This window comes from Plectrocnemia conspersa, unplaced genomic scaffold (assembly GCF_051122295.1).
Source record: "Plectrocnemia conspersa isolate PC_06_02 unplaced genomic scaffold, ASM5112229v1 ptg000011l, whole genome shotgun sequence".
NCBI classification, from domain to species: domain Eukaryota; kingdom Metazoa; phylum Arthropoda; class Insecta; order Trichoptera; family Polycentropodidae; genus Plectrocnemia; species Plectrocnemia conspersa.
Genome location: NW_028277175.1, coordinates 24,963,311 through 24,986,568, shown reverse-complemented (window position 1 = coordinate 24,986,568; position 23,258 = coordinate 24,963,311). Strand labels below are relative to the sequence as shown.

At 28.4% G+C, this 23,258-nt stretch overlaps 1 protein-coding gene across 12 annotated transcripts in view; it reads left to right on the top strand.

Annotated features, from left to right (window-relative positions):
- The window catches only part of mmd (disintegrin and metalloproteinase domain-containing protein mind-meld), a 641,110-nt gene that overhangs the window by 556,046 nt on the left and 61,806 nt on the right, over positions 1–23,258 (top strand). For all 12 annotated transcript variants that reach the window (XM_088196874.1, XM_088196873.1, XM_088196875.1 and 9 more), the window contains one exon: positions 18,523–18,592. In XM_088196874.1, the coding sequence (XP_088053000.1) occupies positions 18,523–18,592 (70 nt within the window). The remainder of the gene's footprint in view (positions 1–18,522; positions 18,593–23,258) is intronic.

The window sequence follows — 23,258 nt, the reverse complement described above, 5'->3', positions numbered from 1 at the left end:
GTACAATATTAAAATTTGTGTAAATAAATAGCAACCTTTATTTTTCACTTCATAAAACACAATAATATTATTTACACGCGTAATAATTGATTCATATTTTTTTATAAAGCAGTTATAAAATACGTAATATTTTCATGATATTAAAGCTATTAAAATATACTTAGATAAGCAATGTAATGTTTTATTATAATAACAGGCTGATCGTCATTACGTAATTTAACAGTATTGTTTTCACACATTAAACTCGTACAAGGCTGTTATTTTTATTTTATAAAATACGTTGAAATTAAATTATTTTTTTGGGGTTAATTAATATAAAAGCGCTTTTATATTATTTTTTGATCCAATATGCTTCATTTTTTTAGTTGTATCCATATTCATATTATAGAATATCAAAAATAATATAATATTTACAACTTTTCGATATCATTTTTAAAATAATTAAAAATATCATAAATGTATCAAAATTAAATCATAATAATATAGTTAAAGTAAAGGCCTAAAAAAAGTCATTCTAATAAAAAAAATATATAATTCCATACTTTATACCAATGTGACTAAATATTGATTATTTGTGACTCAAGTAAGATGTTGATTATATTTGCAATTAGTCAGATTCGCATGACTGGTTATTATATTATAATCTTATAGTACATACGCTCGTATGGCTTTATATGTGTTTGTAATACTTGCACACATATATCTACATACAATAACAATTTTCGACATAGTCTAGCAATTACGTACTAAACACTTGGTAATATAACATGGCCTAATCCCTAATTGGATTTATGCATGATACACGTTATAAACACGGGATTTGCCGGTACGACTGATTTTATATTCAAGAGCTATCGTGAGATTAAAGCTTTTTCAATATTTTAGCCAATTATCTTTAACAAGGTGCTCAAATATTTAAGCGCTATTATTAAAGGCACAATTTTCACTAGACTTTGCCTTTTCCTCGTAGCATAAAGAAAGGTCAAATATTTCATGTCGTATGATATAATTGTATGAATAAACACATCAGAAATAAGCTTGAAATTAGTAGCTCAAATATGATGTGGAAAACAATAAAAAAATAATTAATACTACTCAGAAAAACGACATAATAAATATGGAGATTGCTGGAAATATATATAAAGAGCAGAAAAATTAATACATACATTGAGAGTATATGAGAGATTGTGATGTAAATTATTTAGTTTAATAATTTAGTACAATACAGTATTAAATTTAAATCAGAACCTTTAATTTTTAAATTAAAAACAAGAACCAGAACTGATAAATTAGATGTAAATATAATCAAAGAAACTTGGGAAATACTAGGAAATAAATTACATTATTTATTAAATAAAGCTTTCTTAGAAGGAGAAATATCTGATAATTTATATTTAATAATAATAAAAATATGTATGATATTAATATCAAAATTGTTATAGAAACCTCTTTTATATAAATAGTTGATAATATAAAAATTTAGTTCAATTTAAAGTCACATTTTTGTATCTATTATATTTTTACTTATTTTTTATTATATATTTTAATGTACATAAAATCCTATTTTACCATTGATTATCAGCGCAATGATTTTTTCTAACTGGTTTCATGATTACTACATCTAGAATAAAATATTTAATGTAACTCAATATACATATATTTATTAAGCAAGAACGCCACACACTTTTAACATCGAGCTTTGCAAATCACAAAAAGTATGTTTATGAGAATCGCTTTACGGCATAATAAAAACACACAACAACCATTCCAATCTTCCAAAGTGAACAGTTAGAGAGCTAACTTGTAATAAAAAAAGTACAATTCATGGTTTACACCCATGGAATTTATGTGTCCACTTGTATTATGGATACATTTGTATATTTCAAACCAGCGGTTAATTATTCTGCAGTAACGCCACAATAACGACAACGCGGGATTCCGTAGCAAAGGGATTCTATACTAAATGTACCTACATACAGCGCAAAACAGCCAGCCTTTGTTTCGCAAATCATCCCAATTAATTCCGGCAAAAGAGTACACTACACTCAGACATCGCGATGCTGTAGGCGATTTGAATAATATGCAAATCGCTATTTGTACGTTTTTGAGCCCTAATTGCTATCAATCCCGGGGATTAAGCTGGCAACATCGCCTGTGGGAGATATGCCGATGATCGTCTTATGTTACAGACTCCCGAGAGGTTAAAGTGGTTACTAATTGGAATGCACTGGACTAGGGATCGATACGTGTATTAAACACATGTATACAGAATATTCAATAAATAGGTCAATATGAAGATCAAAAACTCTTATCAGAAACCTACTTTATACTTCATTGGTCATATGTTTTATTTTTGTTATACAAAATAATTTGTAATAGAACCATAGTTAGAATGCTTAGTTAGAAGTATACAATATTTTGAGCTCATATTACTGTATATATTAAATTAAATTGTAGTCATAAGTTTATTTTTTTTAATTAAACTTATGACTACCCATTGTAAAAAAAAACCTTGTTGCCCTAATGAAGTGTACGCATTAGGGATTCTGAAGTCTCGGGTTTTTTCGATTCCCGGGACTCGAGACCCAAATTTTTAAAGTCCCGGGAATTCCCGGGACTCGAGACTTTGATTATTTTTCGTATAATCACGAAAAAAAATATGTTAAAAAATTAACTTAATATTATTAACTTTAATTAACTTATTATTATTAACTTTAATTAATTTATTATTATTAACTTAAATTATTTGTGTTATAGGTACGATAGGTGAAAATTTATTTAAGCAATTTAAAAACACTTTATTCGATATTTATTTAAATTTAATTTATTACAATTTTTTTAATCGAAATATTTATATCAATATTAAGTTAAAACCTTTACTTTTGTAAGGGAAAATATGTTTTTAAAAACACCAAGGCGTTTAATGATGAATCACATAGCCTGTTCCTGGTTTTTGTGCCAAATATTCCAGATGTAGAAAAAACTCTCTCGCTTTCTGTACATGTTGGCTTAATTGTAAGCAATGATTTGAATAAAAGCTCTAGATTCGGAGTTCGCTTGATAGTTGAATCTAATATCTGAAACTCCTTTTTAAAGTAGAATTTTTTATTTCTAGTCGTTGAAATATTTTGGTGGTTCGTGCGACAGAGTTGTGTTGATTTCAAATATTTTTTTACAAGAAAATTAACAATAATTTCGGAAGTTAATAAAGTGGCATCTCGACGACTTAGAGCTTCAACTGCCAGTTTTATAGGAGTGAGTACATCACAAATATTTTTCAATACGTGAATGTTCGATTCATTCCAAATTTGGCCGATGCCAAGATCAATTAATGATTTTCTAATGCAATTTCGTAACTTTCAAAATCTCGAGATCATGGGTAATAAGGAATTCTACCTTGTCTTCATATCGAGACATAAATTAAGCTTGACATCAAATTCGCCCTTTACATGTTTTTTGTAAAATTGCACTTCGGAAAGTCTCGAGTTATTAATATTTAAATTCCCGGGACTCGAGACAGCAAAAAATCTTTCTATTCTCGGGAATAAATTCCCGGGTTGTCTCGACACAGAATCCCTAGTATGCATGTCTATTTTAGCCATTAATCTTGGTCATGGACAAGTATATTATATAATTATACTGTATATCTTTTAGTCCTTATAATTACATTTTCTAACTCTAAGGCTCAAAAGTGATTATACAAGTATTAGTTTATTTTTTATTAACTATTCTAGTGCCTCTTAAGTATTCCTTTATTTTTCATTAACAGATCTTCTCAACTAGAACCCCAACCCTTTCAGTTTTTTAGGTTGATACAGACTCCCATTATCAAACGTCAATTAAACAAAAACGCTTTAAATACAACTCCTCCCTCAAAGATACAGACGTATACAATGACCATACAACAAACTTTCAAGAACCTTAAACTAAAACTTATTTATGCATTTCATATAAATATTATTATTTTCAAGTCACAAAAAATCCATTGTTTTTATCAAAAATACAATTAACTTTATTTGGTATTTTTATTGTTATCGGGACGCAACGTCAGTGATCTAGTTTATAGAGGGCCACACAGAGGATTTATAGGAAAAGTGTGTTAGAAAGGCGAGGTTTGACAGTAGGGCCTAATTCCCCCAAATAGTCTAATCTTTTATGAGTGTTTAAAGTTCTAAAGAACGACTGGCTTCAAAACATTTAATTCCTTGACTATTACCAATTTTACTACTACTCTGTCATTACAAGGACATAGCTAAATACTTTTTGTTTAACTTTCACCTTAAAAAAATATGTCTAAATACCTGGATTTTAACCATTGTAAACAATAGCAAAAAATCGACGTTAAGAACAAAATTCAGAATCTAATTAAAATACATTGAGATGATTTGAAAAAAAGTTATAGAATCATTATCTGGAATATTAAACCTCGTGAAACTAAGCAGGGTAGATTTGAACCCCAAAATTCCTGTTATTAGAATACTGCCAATCTGATATTTTTTATTGATTATAAAAAATTGTATTTACTTTGTATTTTTCACGTTTCGGTGTTTACTCTTGATAATTAATTTTAATTTGTAACTATTCGAATATAAAATATTAATAAAAAAATATATATTGTGTGGTAGCTTATCAACACTTGCTACTGCTGCTTCCTTTGAAAGTGTGATTTTGGAAAGCTATTTAACCCTTTAAACGCCAGCGACATTTTAGTGAGTCAACTGTTATTTCTCTTCACGCGTCAGTATCTCCATCTGAAAATAAATATATTATACTCGGTTTACTGATAAATAAAGCAAGAACTATGATTTTTTTTAGATAATTCGTTAACTTAATTTAAAAAACAATAATTAGCAAGTGACTCATCGGTGAATTTGATGACGATAAAATGCATTTTGAGCATGCTCAAAATTAAAATTACTTTTAGTTCATTACTACTCAAATAGAATTTGGGGTTACTTTGTACCCCATACCGGTTCTCGATCCTATTTTCAAGGCCTCGGTATGTGAGTGTTAAGCATAAAAACAAGTCGCTGATGAAAAAATTCTGAACATATAGATGTTCAGAATTTTTTCATTGTATAATATTTCACAATGGTTTGCCAAAAAAAATATTATACTTAATTTCTTATACAAATTTTTACGTACTAATATTAGATCTCTGCTGATGTTTATAAGTACAGATATTTTTTAAAAAGCTAAAAAGACAAAAATATAATAATTTCATAACTAATATAGTGACAAACCCTATAGAAAAAAGTAGTATTATAATATATGTACATTATTTGATAATCTACATATGTATATATTTTTAAAGTGCTTTTAACTATTTTTTTTAATTAATTAAGAGTAAACGTATTGTACTTTTTTATTATATAAAAATGCAACACTATTATTTTCAAGCCTCAAAAATATATTTATTCAGTAATATCACGTCTAATCTTTATTTTAATATTTCCCTAGTATCATTTAAAAGGTGTATGTAAATTTTGGATATTTGTTATTTTTATTTATTATATTACATTAATCAAGCTATCCTTTTTTTGCTTAATTACTTTAAGAAAATTGTATTTTTCTTACCATAAATAGTTTTAAAAAATCCTATTGTATAAAAATGTAATACTATTATTCTCAAGCCTCAAAAATATATATTAGTAACATCGCTTCTAATCTTTATTTTAATATTTCCTTAATATCATTCAAAAGGTGTGTGTAAATTTGGCATATTTTTTATTTTTAATTATTAATTACGTTATTCTATATTGTAATAAATACATTAAAATGTATTTCTCTTACCATAAAATGGTTACAAAAAATCCTTGATTGTTGTCAGGTGCAGTGTCTTGCACATTTTTAATAGAATCCTTCTATATTATTCTTGATCCTGTTACACGTTGCTTAAGAGGTTAAGATCCATAAGATAGTGTATTAAAAGTTTTATTTTGTATTCATATAAAAATATTTGTATCCATTTGCTTAGAAGTGGTATTTTTATCGTTAAATTATATGTTTATAACAATAACACACGTACTAATTATATGCGCTAATTATATTTTAGTAAACATATAATGCATCAATTAGTTATAAACACTAAAATTTATATTAACCGTGTTGCCATAAAATAAAACTAAAACATTTAAATATGTATATCTAATAAATACGAATAAAGTTGATTTATAAAAAAAATATCAATGAAAATGGTAGTGGTAATTGTTATTAGATAATGATAAAGCATTTGACAAGTTTCAGTTTTTAACAACATACTGCTTCATTTATGTAAATAAAACTTCACACTAATAAATAATAATATAAGATCTCATGCATTACGTTATTAAGCGTATCACCAAAGAAAGTATGCCTTTTGAACTATCATGTTATGCTTTGTGAAATATTGATTCTGTGTAAATATTAAATATGGAACCATAAACCAGCTTGGGTTAAATTTTACAGTATGTGCACCTACTCTTTCGTTCAATTATCAACTGCTAAACTTACTCGTTAGCTTTGGTATGAGTTAACCAATATTCTAAAATAAATCAATTGACATTGTAGTTTTCAAGAACATATACTAAAAAAATTCTGTTACAATATATCAAAAGCTATTTTATAATCCCTGAAATATTTAATTTAACGCAATGTTTTTCATTATCTAACAGCAAAAAACTGCTGCCATTTGCATTATTATTTTTTTGATAAACCCAACTTTTTTACATTTAATTCATTGTTTTAACTTTATTTTATGCTAGCACGGTTAATTAAAATTTTAAGTAAGAGTTACATACATATATTTATAAATTTATACAAAAATCTTTGCATATAAATAACATGTGTGTTCTTGTCATATGGGTATGCTCTTATTTTATTCATCCTAATTAAAACAAGTGCAAAAGTGACGTGGGATATGACACAGGTTCAACATTCTCTCCATAGACCCTAGAGCTAACTAAAACTTTGTAGACTAAACCATGAGATGTATTAAATAAATTTAGGTAATTATATACCTAAATCCTATAAATACATACATGTACATTAGATAAGAACTCTTCCGCCGAAAAGTTTCAAATGCCATTCCTATATCTTATGGTCGAAACACGAAATTTGTAATTGGAACTCACATATGAATTTACATGCATACATTTATGTTATGCATATATGTGTATAGACGAGATCAAGGCAAGATGAGGTACAAAACTTTGCAAGAGTTAAATCAATAACATCATAATACTATACAAGCATCTTCCTGTAAAGTGTAACGCATTACTATGACGCAACTTTGTCTTTGTTTCATTAGTAAGGTTTAGTTATAGCAATAGATATATATAAAAATCAGGTGTCAAGTGGCAATGATCAGTTGATTTGAGTAATAATATTAAATTATAAATTGTTATCAATTAACGAAGAATATGAAGTAAGGGCTTCAAAATGTTATCAAAATAAACCTGCGTTGAAAATAAAAAAAAACACGAAGACTTAGCACTTAACCTATTAATTAAACCTGGGTGGCTTATATTAACGATAAATACACACAATTTTCACGATAAAAAATCATAGCGCCCGGGCGGCCTGCGCCCCGTGTGCAAACTTTTAACGAAGTCCAAAAACTTTTCGCAGTTTGAAATATGAATAAGTGCTTTCGAAATTTGCTTCATAAATTCATCGGACACGTAATGGGGACAATTTAGAGACTGCAAACTCTGCAAAGCAACTAAGGTTATTAGTCAACGTCAATCGGATCAGTCCGCGCTGTTGCACAAACGAAAATTGTTTGTTTGCCATCCAGGAATCCTAGAATCCAATTAAGGTGCAGCAAACACAATATACTGACACTAATCAATTCACGAGAGAATAGCCTTTGGAATGTGATAAGATTTTAATTGCAGCAGTGATTAGAACATTAATTTGGTTGCATTGTGCTTCAGGAATAGTCTCTTTGTAACTAATAGGAGTGTTCCTGCGTAATAATGTCATATAGGCCTGTTGTTAACTAATACTATGATACACAAATACTTGAATAAGTGTATCTTGCTTTTATTTTCAACTTGGATTTATTGATAGTATTTTTCTGGATTGTTAAAGTACTAGTTAACCTGCAAATAGATTTTACATAACACAAAGTTTAATGGATTAAAGTGTGACACATTTTAGAAGACGCCTGGAGATTGCTTATATATTTTTTTGATTACATTCTATGATAAAGAACATCCTTTTAATTAAACTACATTTCAAAATTATTTCTAAATACAACCACACATGCTTGTGAAAATAGAAAAGTAAGAGGAAAATAGATTATTCTTTGAAATTCTTCTTTCTAACGCTTCTTCCTTACTTTTTGCTTATTTAAAAATGTATTTTTAATAAATCTTTCATCGTAGCCTAACAGGCATAAGCCCAATGCATTATAACGGGGTATATCTGTACCAACTGAAGTCAATCAGATATGATGAATACATACAAGTAAATATTAACCACCAGATTGAAAGTCTGGGAATCGGTGATGTCCATATTAAAAATTATAAATTATTATGTGTGATATAATTTATAACCAATAGATGTCACTGCAGCTGGGGTCATTTTTTTTATAATAGCGCATTTTTTTTAAATAAAAATTCGAGTCCCGCTGTCGGGGCTCGAACCCGCAATCTCAGAGTTATTAGTCTGAGACGTTATGGATTACACTATTCAGTCCTTTTTTTATATATTTGATATTACAAATATAAACAAATACTTAACGAATTGTTTAACAAATATTTATGTTTTATCGTGAAATATTATATACATATATTTTAGTAATAAAAAAGATTTTTTTTATTAAAATACGTGTTTATTACAAAAATAATTTGCCATTGTTTAATTTTAATAAATTAGGTTACAAATTTAAATGTATTGCCTACTGACAATAAAAAAGGACTTAACTATTAAGTGATGTACATAAACGAGGTGTTTATATTTATATTACAGCAAACGATTTTTGCTGTAGGGAGTTTAATTTAAAAAAGGTTTTTAATAAGTGTTTCTTAGTTTTATTTTTGAGATAAAAGACTTCGGCTTCCTTAAATTTTAATTGAATTTGAAACTCTTTGTTTTACTTTGAGGTCTTTTAAACATTATTGACTCTCTTATTTAATTTCCGATTGTCAGTTGTTTTGTCTCCGAAATTACCAAACTTAAGTCTCTAGATCACTCAAGCAAAAATAGCGTTTAATAAATTATACACGGTCTTTTTATTTATTTTATTGTACAAAATACGTAAATAAGAGCGCTTCATACAATAAATATTAAAGAAGAAAGCACTTCCATTAAAAAAAATATTTCATTAAAAGCGACCTTCAAACATCCAAAGACAAGAAAGCAATAATCAAACGCTGATTCAATAGTTGCCAATTTGAGTACCTATGTATCATTTCGGCAGTGATTTCGCTCCAGCGACTTTATTCGAGCAATTTTTTCACTTGTAACAAGAGGCAAGAGAAAAAAATGCTCTTTCGTTAACTTCCTACCGGGGTGGGAGGTTTTTGTCGTTTTTCTTATGTATTTTTCCCCTCCGCAAAAGAGGGAGTGTATTTTTCATCATTTATTGGCTTCTAGAAGAAAAGCGGGCAGAATAAATCGAGAGGAAAAGATATGAACTTTTTGTTTAACATGCAAAACGAAGACTTTTCAATAAGCCCGATATTGATTAGCGGACCTCGTGAGATATATAACTATAGTGTAGGTACCTGAGCCTGCGAACATAATTTCGTTCGAAAGATAGAGCCTTCGCAGCTGCCGCTCCAGATAAAGTGACTAAACCATCAATCTCCCGATGAACCTGAATCCCAGCTCTATGTGAGCCAAAGAAGAAAAACAAAACTTTAATACCCTGAAAGATAGGGTTCGACGTGCGGAAACTTATAAAGAGAAACGCAGAATGAAAACAAAATATTTATTTTATTTTACTTTCAGCAACGTTGAATTTCCTTACTGTTAAGTTACGCAAAATTAAAAACTACCTCACTCTGGTAAAGTAAATAACAAGCAAGCTAACTTGAAGTTAAAGAGAGACACAAAACATAAATTAAAAAGAACAGTTCAGATATTTTAGAGTATTATTCAAAAATTCATTGATCGACCTCTAAGACTCTTTTGCAACATTTACTCTGGTTTAACCACAAAAAGATACATCAATTTAAACCAAATCGTAGGAATAATCTAATGCCATAACAGATCAAGAAAATGACACGGTATGGAACATTCCGACACTAAAGAATATACAGTTGGCAAAGACCTTCTCAAAATCCGTATATACGACGTCTACATCAGTGACGGCTCGTGAGAATTCGTAGTGGAAAATGTATTGAAAAATTACAATTAATAAAAGTTAAAGATGTGTATATAGTGTGTGCCATACAAAAATACACAATTAAAAATACATTAAAAATTAAAAAATTAAATGTATACAAAAATATTATAACAATAGTATAATATAACAATTTAGTATACATTTTAAAATCAAAAAGAAATCCATGTAATAATATGATATAACAATAATAAAAATATTTATCTATAATTGAGTTTCATTCTTTGTTCTTTTTGGCTTACAAATTTATTTATTATCTTATTATTAAAACCAGACATATTTGTAATAATGTTTTTTTTTGATATTTACATAGCTAAAACAAGAAGTAAATTTTTCACCATAAAATTTCTCAAATATGTTTTTATTCTTTTGTGAGCTAAAAAACATCTCTCTGGTTAAGTTGTCGTCATATGTGTAGTTATAATTATTTGTAAAAGTTATTATACTTTTGTAAAACTATTAAAAATATTAGCAATATAAATAATATTAAACATTTTTGTATGCCCTGAATTTTTTTTTAATTTCGGCCTTTATTTTATACATTAAATTTCATTGGTAAACGATATTTTTCTAGTACAGGATACACTTCCAGGGTTTGTTTATATTTAATAAAAAGAAAATTCTTCAAATTATCTGCAATTTTCTTGCAGACAATTTTTTTGTAAAACGAAATCGCTTCTTAATTGGAAATATAATGAATTTGTAATTTCGGCAGTAAAAGATAATTTAGTTTAATATTTTTTGTCAATAAATACACTACTGTATTATTATTAAAAAACTGTAGAATTTTATATCACAAATATTTACAAAAACGGTAAAAATTTTGTACTCAATAAATGTTATTAGTCTAAATACAAATTTAGTGATGTTTGTTTATTTGTGTATATGCAAAAAATTCTTATAATTTAATGATTGTTTTACTAACTTGGGTTATTATTTAAGGACTTTTAATATTAATAAACGTAGTATCACTAAAATAGCAATCAAATTTATGTTTTTCTGTGAGTAATAATATTTTATTAATTAATAATATAATTTATAAATAATACATTAATTTTCTTGCAAACATTTATTATAAAAAAGAAATCGCCTTTTAATTTAAAATATAATCATATACTTTATTTGCCGCTATGATATTATTCCATAGAATATTTTACCCTTTTTGCCGTAGGAAAATATTCTCCATTAATTGAAGGTTAATCGCATTTCTATTTATCGACAATTATGCAGAATTTTATACTACTTTACAAATAACTGTTGAATTAGAATTGCTGTTTTGTAGTTTACAATATGAAGCACAATTTCATGAAAATTTTTTAACCGAAAAAGTCTTGCAGCTTCTTGTACAGTCGCTGTAGTTTTATTTACTTGAAGGGATTCAAGCACTGTATCATCGAGTACTTGCCTCTCGCAGAATTTATTTGGAAATGGAAAAATATCCAGGTATTGCAACAAGACTGGAGATAAAAATTCGCACCTGTGTATTTTGCGATTTTCATTTTGATCAGGTTTTTCAATTATTAAATTTAGTTAGTGATCATAATAATGTATAAAGTGCCTTTTTCTTCACCCATTATGGTTGCATCACCATATATTTAAACGATCAATATATCGTGGTCATCATACTTTTTTTAATTGATCTTCAATGCATATTCCTTTATTGATCTTCAATGCATACAAACCTTCAGCGGTTTTTGATATTGAACTGAAAAATCCCCAGTATCTTTTGTAACGAAAAACAATAACTTTTTGAGTGTGTTCCAAAATATCAGTGTGCGAGATATTTAGCTCTCTTAATTTCATTGCGTATTCTTTTTACGTCCACTTAAAATGCATTCTAAAAAAATCTTTTAGGAACAGTAGAATTGAGAAAAAAAATATTTTTAATAATCATCTATTTTTTCAGAATATTAATAATTCTCTAAATAGTTCGGAAATCCTTAAATTTTCAATCTACATGTCCACGTAAAGGTTATTCAAATTTAATTTAATTAACAAAATTCTAAGATTCTTCTTCACTGTCTCAATATTTTTATTTATTTTTTGGCTGAAACTTTTAATATTAACTGTCCCTATTTATTTTTAATTTCTAGCACTATTTTCATTTTTTTATAATTTTATCGCCTAAGTGTTTTAAATTCGTTATGCCTGTTTTTGTCCACGAATAATCATTTCCGAATAATAGACATGAAAAATAAAATAAAGCATTTTTATCTGTACAGCCAGTCTTCATTCTATATTGTGCAGTCTGATCTGGTGTAAGGTGTCTCAAAGTTTTTATTGTAGTTCCAGGCGTAAAAAAACTAGATATTGTAAATATTTAATCAAGGAGGAAAATTAAAATAAAAATCTAACGAATATTCTTTATTATTTGTGTAAATAATAAGTTAAATTGCAATACCTACATAGAGAAAAGGAAACCTTTAACGACACTAGAGCACGATGACCCAGTCTGGGCAGAACTACTCTTCAGCCCAAATCGGCGTCCAAAAATAGCGTATTTCTTGGAAGTAAACCATTTAACCCAGATTACAACCGTGCTTTATCCTGATGTACTGATGAACCATCAAGCTAACAGAAATCAAACAAATATAAAATGTATGTATTATATATGCAAGGTAACCAACACATACAGAATATGTTAAACGGCAATGAATGACTTTTTGGGTTACAATCCGACAGAGCAACAAATATAAAATAACGTGTGTCAAAGCGAGACAAACTATCACACGAAAATATCATGGAAACTTTATTTGCCTCTACAAAGAAGAACTTGGGCTGCAAAATTCGCAACACAATTTTTTGCCTCGACACTCATTAATACATACAACAATTAAAGTATCTGTGTAATACGAATATATTAATTAAATTAAACTACTAATGGAAATAAAACATTCACTTCATATTGAGAGGACTATGGTCTACATATGCATATAGCTACATACCTTTGAAAATGATGGGTTAATTAAACGTTAAGTTTGAAACCACTACATGTTATTTATCTTGTAAAAAAATGTTTGTGCATTGCCAAAGATCAGGAAATGATGACGTCTTGAGTATGTAATCAAAAATGCGTTTTAAAAGAGCAGCGAGACTGAGTTCGAAAATCTTCAAAATTAAATTGTAAATTAAATCAGACCGAAAAGAACCGTTTTGAACTTATCACTTATACTTAAAACCGAGTACAAGATAAAAAAAAATATAAGTGATAAACTTAACCGAAAAATCAGATCGTTTGCACAAAAATTTACGTATCCATCAACGTCCGATCAGACACGAAGCCGACCATTAGATTAATCCAAAGAAGCCACGGTCGTTATCCATCTCTAAACTAAGAATTTTCGCTTACGGTGCACCACCAGTCTGGACTAGAGCACGCGTCACTTTCATCTAACGCTCTCCAACTACTCCGAGAAAACCACACGCCAGATTCAGCGGACAAAGCACCCAACGCCTTTGGTCAGATTCGTGACTGGGAATAGTTGGGCGCTCGTTAATTTTTGGAATTGTTTGAAACCCGCAAGGGTAATAATAACGCAGCGTAAATTATGTATGCACTTGGCGCACTGCATTAGTGGAGCGAGCGGTTTAATCAAACAGACAGCGATATTTGAGTAAAACTTACCGCGTTTCGGATTCATGGAATAATGGAGCGACCACGAATGAAATGTGATTGCTCCGCTTCAGCCTTATGCTAGTATATGTTTGTTTTTTTATGGGTGGCTATTGTTCAATCAAGAGAAAATAAATGAGCTCAGTTATTATATGAGTCATAGTGAATTTAAGTCTGCTTAGTATCGATTTTTATAAACTACAATTCTTGGTAATTAAAAATCTTTTTATTCACGTTTCATCAGACGATCGTTTAGTAAGAGAAAATTGATGGATGTGGTTCTTCTATTGTGTAAGGCTGTAAGGTATTTTATATGCATTTATTGTATATAATTTTTTCTTTATTTTTTGAAGTTTGACAAATTACCCTGGCCAACAAAAATTTTATAGCTAGGATTTTCACTAAGTTTATCATACATTTTCAAAGTTTGTATGAACCTTATACAATAAACATGTACCAGTGATTGTTTTTTATGCGGATTTATTGAAAGTTTTGATAATATGCAGTAAAAATAGTAGATAATATATATTTACTAGTTTATATTAAAAACAATCAAAAATTTATAAATATAACCATCATTTAAAAACAGAATTAAAAATACTTCTTAGTATATTTTCCTCTATTATATTCTAGTTTTTTTTTTGCGAAAACCAGCAATTATCAGGAACCATCATACTTGCATTCCATTTCCCTTGAAACGACTTTCTATAACAGCCATATCTTGATGAAATCTCTCACCCAATTCGTCGCTCACTGCTCCCAGATTTTCCGGAAAAAGTCAAGATACGAATGGAGAAAATTAATTTTAAGTGACATTCTTGCATTCATTTAATGGTAACAGCCTAATAACTGTTTCACTAAATCAGCATAATTAGGGTCTTTATTATTATCTAAAAAGCCTTCCACTACAGCTCTGAATGACTTCCAGGCAGCTAACTGAATACCAATGAGGTGGTTTTCAAACTCATTGTCCTGTAATATTTCGCGTATTTGTGGCCCAACAAAAATACCTTTTGCTTTTAAATTTTTTATGCTACGCTTTTATAAAAAAAATTATGAGACCAAGCTTTATGTATAAAGGTGGTAAGTAAACTTTCTCTGAATTTACAATTGTCTTTCTCAGGCTTTTTATTCTTTGCGCTGCTATCCCATAAACACAAGAAGCACCAATACTAGCAGTAAGACAATAACCTTTAAAATTCCACAAATATTCCATTAGAAATCATTGTATTTTATTAAATTCATCAGAAGAGTCAAACATACTTTTGTAGGCTTCTTTCATTATGACTGCATGAGCTATTGAAATCGATGGTTTTTTATTACCATTGTGGAGCAAAACTGCTTTTATATGAATCTCTGAACAGACGCCATTCACCTGGATCATAATCTTTATTCATTTTTTGTAATAATTCACGTATATCCTTTCAATAACAAACGCCAGTTTTCATTTATTTTTCTAAAATAAGAAATTGAATTTCAGCTTCACAAACTCTTACAAGAATTTAGCTACCAAGTGGTTTTGTATAAAATGGCTGATTTTTTTTAGTGAACTACAAAATGCTACATATTTTTGATTACAATTTTATATAAAATATTAAAATACACTGAAATGATATTTTGCCAGCACAAAGAATAAATCTCTTATTTATTAAAAATATTTTTTTAAGATTCTTAAGTCTTCAAATGTTAAAGTAATAGCAATCTTATTATTGATCTTCGTATTTCAAAAAAAGAAGTACATTTTTTAAAGGCTAATAATGCTTAGATAAAAATTCAGGGAAATATGGATAAAGATAAAATTCTAATACTATAAGTAAAGTATGAGGTCTCGCATTATCACGAAGCAAAATTACTTTGTTTACTTACATAAATTATTTTATGGTTAAATGTATATGCATTGTTTAAAAATCCTCACATTATGCTATGCTGTTCGATGAATAATTTTCCGGAATACCAATATTATGTCTAAATTCGATTCTGAAACTTTACAGCCATTGCTCTGATCTCTTCTGGTTATCGTAAAGAATACACTTAGCATTGATTTTCTTTGAGAATCAATGCCTATTGTTTCTAGAAATAACTAAAAACAGACTACGAAACATTGCTACTTTTTTTGGTTAGGTTAGGTTATGTTAGGTTAGGGTTTTTTAACAATTTTATAATCGAGAAAAATCATTGTAAAACTTTTATCGCAAAAATTATTATAGGTCACTTAAAAGCGCTAGAAACACAGTTTCGTAAATATTTTAATATTTTATTAAATATTTAAAAAAGTTATCTTGTATTCAAAAACCATTTTTGATTGGCCTGAGTGAGATTGATAACCTGCTTTAATATAAAGCTCAAGAGGAATTTGCTGAGTTTTCAAGCTACTCAAATTTAAAACTAGAATCTCCAAAAAAGCTCTTGAGTAAATTCTGGATCGAAACTAGAACTGAAGTTCCCACAATTTCTGATACGGCATTAAGTGTTCTTCTACCATTCAACACCACATATTTATGTGAAATTACTTTTTCAGCTTTAACCCATATTAAATCTTAATATCGTTCATCGCTTAAAAATGTTAAAGAGATTTTACGTCCAGCAGTGTCAAATATTACACTAAAATTTAATTTGTTATGCAGTAAAAAACAAACACATCAGTCTCATCAAAAAACAATTTTTCCCTTTAATTTTTGTATACTTTGTGCAATTATTAATTTTATATTTTTGTATGTTTTTAAGCAAATTTTAAAACTATATTTTTTCATATATATGTAATATGTATATTTTTACATAATCAATAAAGCAGCACAAATTATTTATATATCTTTATTTTATATTTATCTGGGGTCGAGAAGAAGCCTACAATCAAAAATAGGGTCGTGAATGAAAAAAATTTAAGAAACCCTGAGCTAGATACATATGTATGTATAATACAGCTAAACTTCGGTAATGGCGTTATTATATGTTTTATTAAGTATAACATAGCGTCACGAAACGTGTTAAGTAATATCTGTATTATTTTTATACGTGGTGGGGGTTATTTGTCAGGGGGGCTATTTGCATTATTATTTGTTAATGTCCAGTGGGGTTTTGACGGGGGGTTATTGTCCGTGGGGTACATGTCCAGGAGGTTAGTGTCCTAGAACCTGTTTTAACAGTTGTATATTATACTTCAAATCTTGAAATTACTGGTATTTCTTACTGTGGTATCATATGTAATTTACAGTTGATATTATAATGTCTACAACATATTTTATTAATGACACAATTTTATAAATAAAAATGTTTCTTTATCAATAATTCAATAAAACACTGTTAGATAAAGCCACGTACATGTATTTTTATACGATAGTAGTTAAATTTGACAATCTGTAGGAACCATTTGTATAGTTATGTATAATAAAAAATCATAATTTTAGTTAGATTTTAATAATTAATAAAATTGCATTAAGCTGAAAATTTTATTCTAAATAATTTATTTGCATATAAAATATTTCATACATTATATTATTTTAATCCTTCGTTTTCATTATGGACAATGAAAGAATTGTGCATTTTTTTCTCCATCTCGCTTAATTACTTCATCCTGGGCGTATGTACATTACGAGACAACGAATCAAGACAGGGGAACAACGAATCAAGACATTTGTCTATTAGTTCGGATCGTAAATCGAATCACGATGTTGGCACGTCAACGCTACACATTGCAGACAGTATAACCCAGCCTCTGGGATTAATGCCGACGACACGAGAGCCGAAGAAAACCGCGGGTGATTGATGCGATCGGTTCGCTTTAATTATGGCCACAGACTCCGATCGAGTCGAGGGGAGAATTTAAGAGGAAATTTTCTCTTCCTCTCTCTCTCGCTCGGCTCTTAAATTCACCAATGAAATGAATTTAAACTATCTGCACCGATCGGCTGAAGAAAAGTGTACAAGCAAAGGAATAGGGAGTGAAACCTTAGATTGGCGATTTACTTCCGGACGATAAATTTATTTTTTTGTGTCTATTTTTATTTTTTATATTTCACTTAGCGTTATTCATGCGCTTTTAGTTTTATAATCAGTACTAAGTTTAATTAATTGCATCGAAAGCTCTTTTAGCATTACTAATATCAGTGTGATCTTATGCTTTATTTGTGTACTTTTTTATCAGTTACGTCAAATTTTTAATATAAAACTAAGAAGCTTTTACTATACGAATGCCGTAGCAAAGTGTATCGCAGAAGATGCAAAATGCAACACGAATCCAGATGGTTTAAATATTTAATGCCAAGATGAAAGCACTCAACGACAAATCTTTATTGCATTATATCTTTTAGTGAGTCATTCCTGAGAGTTTCTCCATCTGAGGTTCGGTTTTTTAATTCAAAAATAAAATAACCACTACCGTGAAATACGACGACGACTTCATTTGAAATGTTTTAACACGAAGCCTCTTCGCATAAATTTGTTTTTCTTTGATTTCGATCTGTATGCATATCCGAAGAGCCTGAAATGCATACCCAACGAAATGCTTTGATCTTACGCAATTTAATATTCATAGAATTTATTTTATCCTATTGAAATATATTTTTTTGTCACTTCACAGACAACTGCTGGCACCGAATCTTATGCAGAAACATTTTCTTCAAAGTGGCGCTGAGCAGATATCAAAACAGGTAAGTCACTTTATTAATATTATTTCGATTTCCTTCGCGTTTTAATTACCATTGTTTTATGGTTATATTTTGTAGCAGTATATGTCATAACAATACAAATTCTAATATATCTAATAAAGTTTATGTTATGATTTTTAAAATAAATAATAACACATTATATTCAATTATTATATATACAATTATAAACTACAACTAAATTTTCACTTTAATATATTAAAATCATCTTTACTGATATATTTGTATTTTTATTAGATAATATTAGGTTAATAAATTGAAGTACTCTACTATTTACAATTAAAAGTATTAACACATGCCAAAAATAATAAAAAAAGCTAGTTAAGCTTGTGATTGTAATAAACGTTTGAACCATAGACGAAAAAAATTATTATATAATTTCGTCATTTGTTTTTCCGTCTAAAAATTGAGTTTCCTTGTTAAAATGGGACATCACCATGAGATACCTTTTAACAGCTAAAGTCACAAAGTACTTGTAGATATTATAACTTTTTTTAATTTTCCTCTAAATAGCCGTTTATTATCTGCCCTAGCAGCCATCGGTAATATGTTTTAAAAAATAAGTAGATAATATAGTAGATTTCCAACTACTAAAGACACAAAGATGGTTGATAAAAACAGTATTTTTAATATACATATTATCTCGTTAGATACGATTCATAAAATGTGATTATTTTCCTTGTATGATTTTTAATATTAAAACATATTTAGTTTATAAAATAGTAAATCTTCCACAAAATATTTTAAATTTTGTTGTGATATTATAAAAAATATAATTAGTTAAACACCATGTATTTTATTAACAGACCGACTCTTTAAAAAATTCTAAATGTAGTGTGTAAACTTAATAGACATGCGTGAAATCGAACGTGGCTCGTCAGGATTAGTAAGCGCGATACTGGCACGTTGCGCATCGCTGCCGCGCAGCGTTGTTCTGTCAACCGAATATTTCTGACGGCGTGGATAATGTTAATGGCTCGTGATCATTTATTTATAGCTATTTCGCACTTTTCTTCTGTGTTTAATGGCGCGAAATAAACTCGGAACGGATGTACAGGATCCTAATATTTTTAATGCGAGAAAAATATATACTATATCACAAATACTCGGGCACAAGAAAAGCCTACAAGAATTATTTTCATCCATTACTACGTTTTTAAACATACGGTTTGCTAAAAAAATACAAGAAATTTATAAGATAAAATAAGGTCGTTACATATAAAATTGTTTCACGCTATTTTTTTAATATCACTGAAAGATAATAAATATGCTATTTCATGCCAGACTTTACATTACATTTGCACACCATGAAAATCTTATTCATTCTTTGTGCTAAGATAGATAATGATTAATAAAACATATTTTTCTAATCGTAACATCAAGTTAATATTGTGTTTTTAAAAAAAATATTTCCCTCTTCTGATCTTGTTTTTTACCTTCTCTGAATTTTCTCATTATAGGTGAGGTAAATTCATTTATGCTTGTTTGATTGTTTTTTGCAAATTTTCAACTACCTGTACTATTTATTTTCTACATTTAAGAGGTCACCATAATGACCACTTAAACAACAAAAATAGTAATCTCATTTAATTTAAACATTCATTATCATCACCTTGTAAAAAAACGCGCACCACACAATAGTATCATCCTGCTTCTATTACCATTGTTCTTCGAACTCCTTACCGATAACTGAAATAGTAATATAATATTAGCAACCAATAGCTTTAACATCTTGTAAGCTTCGCATAATCGATCAACGAAGTGCTCCATATTTTTTGCTTACAACTATCTATTATATAAAGAGATTTTCCTGAGAAAAGTAATCTGAAAGATGTAAAAAAGTTACACTTATCATAGCGAATTAAAATACTCTAAAACACTTTCAGCTTATCAGCATATGAAAAATATTCTGAGCGTTTAATTTCCACCTTTTTCTCTTTGATAAATATAATATAATATCCTAATTGAATACATGATATTAAAAAATAGGATTTTTTTACACCTTAACTTTATAGGACTCAAAATCAGAATCCCTAAACAACGCAATACTTTGATGTTTTATTTTATTTGATCTCAAATATTTGCTCGTATAACTTATACGTTTGAGATTACGTATAACGCCATTGGAAACTATAGGTTGGCATAGAACCCTATTTCCCCCTAAACTGCCTTCATGCGCAGCTTCATAAATTTCCATATTCGAAAATATGTCGAACGTCCCCATCGCATCGCCCCGGAATATGGGAAGCAATAAAACTTAGTGGCAGTGGTAAATAGGTAGAATAGGTTTGATCTGGGTTTTTATGTGTTCGGGTTAGAAGGTCGGGTTTTACGATCACAATCTTTGGTACATACGAGAGCGACAGACGTGCTAAACTTGCATTTTATAGTTTTTAAAGTGCACTCGTTTCAGATTTGTTCGTATTGGATTGTACAGGCAGAAGCTTAATTTAAAAAAAAATAATCTGATCAATTGACGTTGATCTTTGAGAAATAAAAACTGTAAAAGAGCAACTGCTTCAGAATTTTAATTACATTTTTGTGATTGCATCTAAGTTTTTTTATTACATATTCTTAGAAATTTGTTAATGAGCATATATAGCAAAAATACTATTAGCTCTTTCTAAAGCGATATAAGAGACAACAAGAAATTGCAAACTTGGGACCAATCCCAAACGAAATCTCGTCATCTCGAGATCTTCTCTGGTGGGTTTACGAGCTAGGGACTTTCAGAAACTTTTCTGCGGGAATGTCTCCCGCACATTTCCGAAGCGTCTCAGGTGAGTGCGGGAGTGTCAACCACGAGCGTTATTATTATTACCACTGGCTTCTCTTCCCTTTTTTTCCTCTTTTGCCTAAAAAGCCCTTTTTGTTTCGGTCTCGAATGCAAATCGCAAAGGCGCCGTGGGAAATAAGCAACGAGCCAGACAGGGCTCCGTTTACGACAATATGAACTCGTAAAAACAATCGTAACGGATTTTATAACTCACCTTTATTGCTCAGGTCCTTTTTTGAGGCGCTGCTAAATCAGAGGGCAGGTGAAATCGAATTATAGCTATGGAACAGTTTGATTTGATTACCTGAAAATTTTACGCAACAACAAAATCGATTTTTATTGAATCACATTATGCAACAAATTTATACTTTTTTTATTAAAGATACTTTGTTTTGATATTTTTTAGAAAAAAATATTGATTTCTAATTAACATATTAATGTATACAACAATTTAAGAATTTAAATATTGAAGTATGTGATTAAAATATGGGTTTTAAATTATAAAATTATTTCATAAATATTCATAAAAGTTCATTTATCCAAAATTACAAAACAAAAACGTTTTAAATAATAAGAAAAATATTATGAAGTATCATACTATCAAAAACTCACATATTTTATTAATTTTCTGTTGCTGTATCAATCATTTTTTACAATATAATATTAAAATATATACAGTCAACCATATTTATTTGACACTACTCATACTATTTTATTGACTTTTTTAGATATGTTGTCATCTTTCTGTATTAGCATTATTGACTAAAATAAGATTGTATCCAATACTTTATATAAGTATTCAATACACAAGTTGTTTACATTTAACCACTATACCTGAATACAATCCGGTCGTTAAGCTGTTAATTTATAGCTTATTATTATTACTTTTGCACTTTAAAATATAATTTAAATGTATATGTGAAAAATTATATCAAATAATTTAGCAGGTGACAAAAAACTAACAATTACTACTATAACTGTTTTACTGTTTTACATTTTTAATGTTTAAAAGCTGACTTTAAATTATTTAGTAGTGACTAAATATATTTTTAAATTACAACTTAAGTACAGTACCATATTTTATTTTATAAATAATAGTCAAATAAAAAAATGTAACACAAAAAAGTGTTAAATCAAAATAGTAAAAAATATATTTTTTTTAAATTATAAATAATGTACTATATAAAAAATATGTATACTAGCAATAAACTCATTGCATCAATTGCCTTTACATCAAAATAGTTATATGTAAAACAAAAAAAAATTATAGCCTTAAACTAAGCTCTAAATTATTGAAATACGTACTTTTAGATCATTCTATTATCTCAAAACATTTTTTTTAATAAGACCAAGTATCTAATACATCCTTATCAAATTAATATTATTTTCGGAGAAGAGATAATTAAACTCATTTTTCTACAAACTCGTTTGATAAAATACTTATCGATTGAACTCTGGCATATTTTAATACCATTTAATGATACGCAATAAAGATATAACCCTTAAACTACTAAAATATTTTAAATATTAAGTTTAATTTATTTATTTTATCAAGTTTTTTCATGTTCTGTAAGGACATAATTTCTACGCTATTTTTATAAAGATTTAATTTTTTTTTTGTATTAGTTTCTCAAACATAGCGAGATTTTATGTGAGCTTAAACAAACCTATCAGTTACAAATTGTAAAAGAATGGATAAAATCAATTACGGATCTCACATCACAAGTATAAAAACATTAATTTTAAAACATATAATATTTGATTTATATGAGCGATTAAGTATATTTATAATGTGATTAATTTCATCTTAAATTTTAAAATGCCTTTAAATAGTGCAATCTAAATATCTATCTCTATAATGTTAAAAAAAAATTA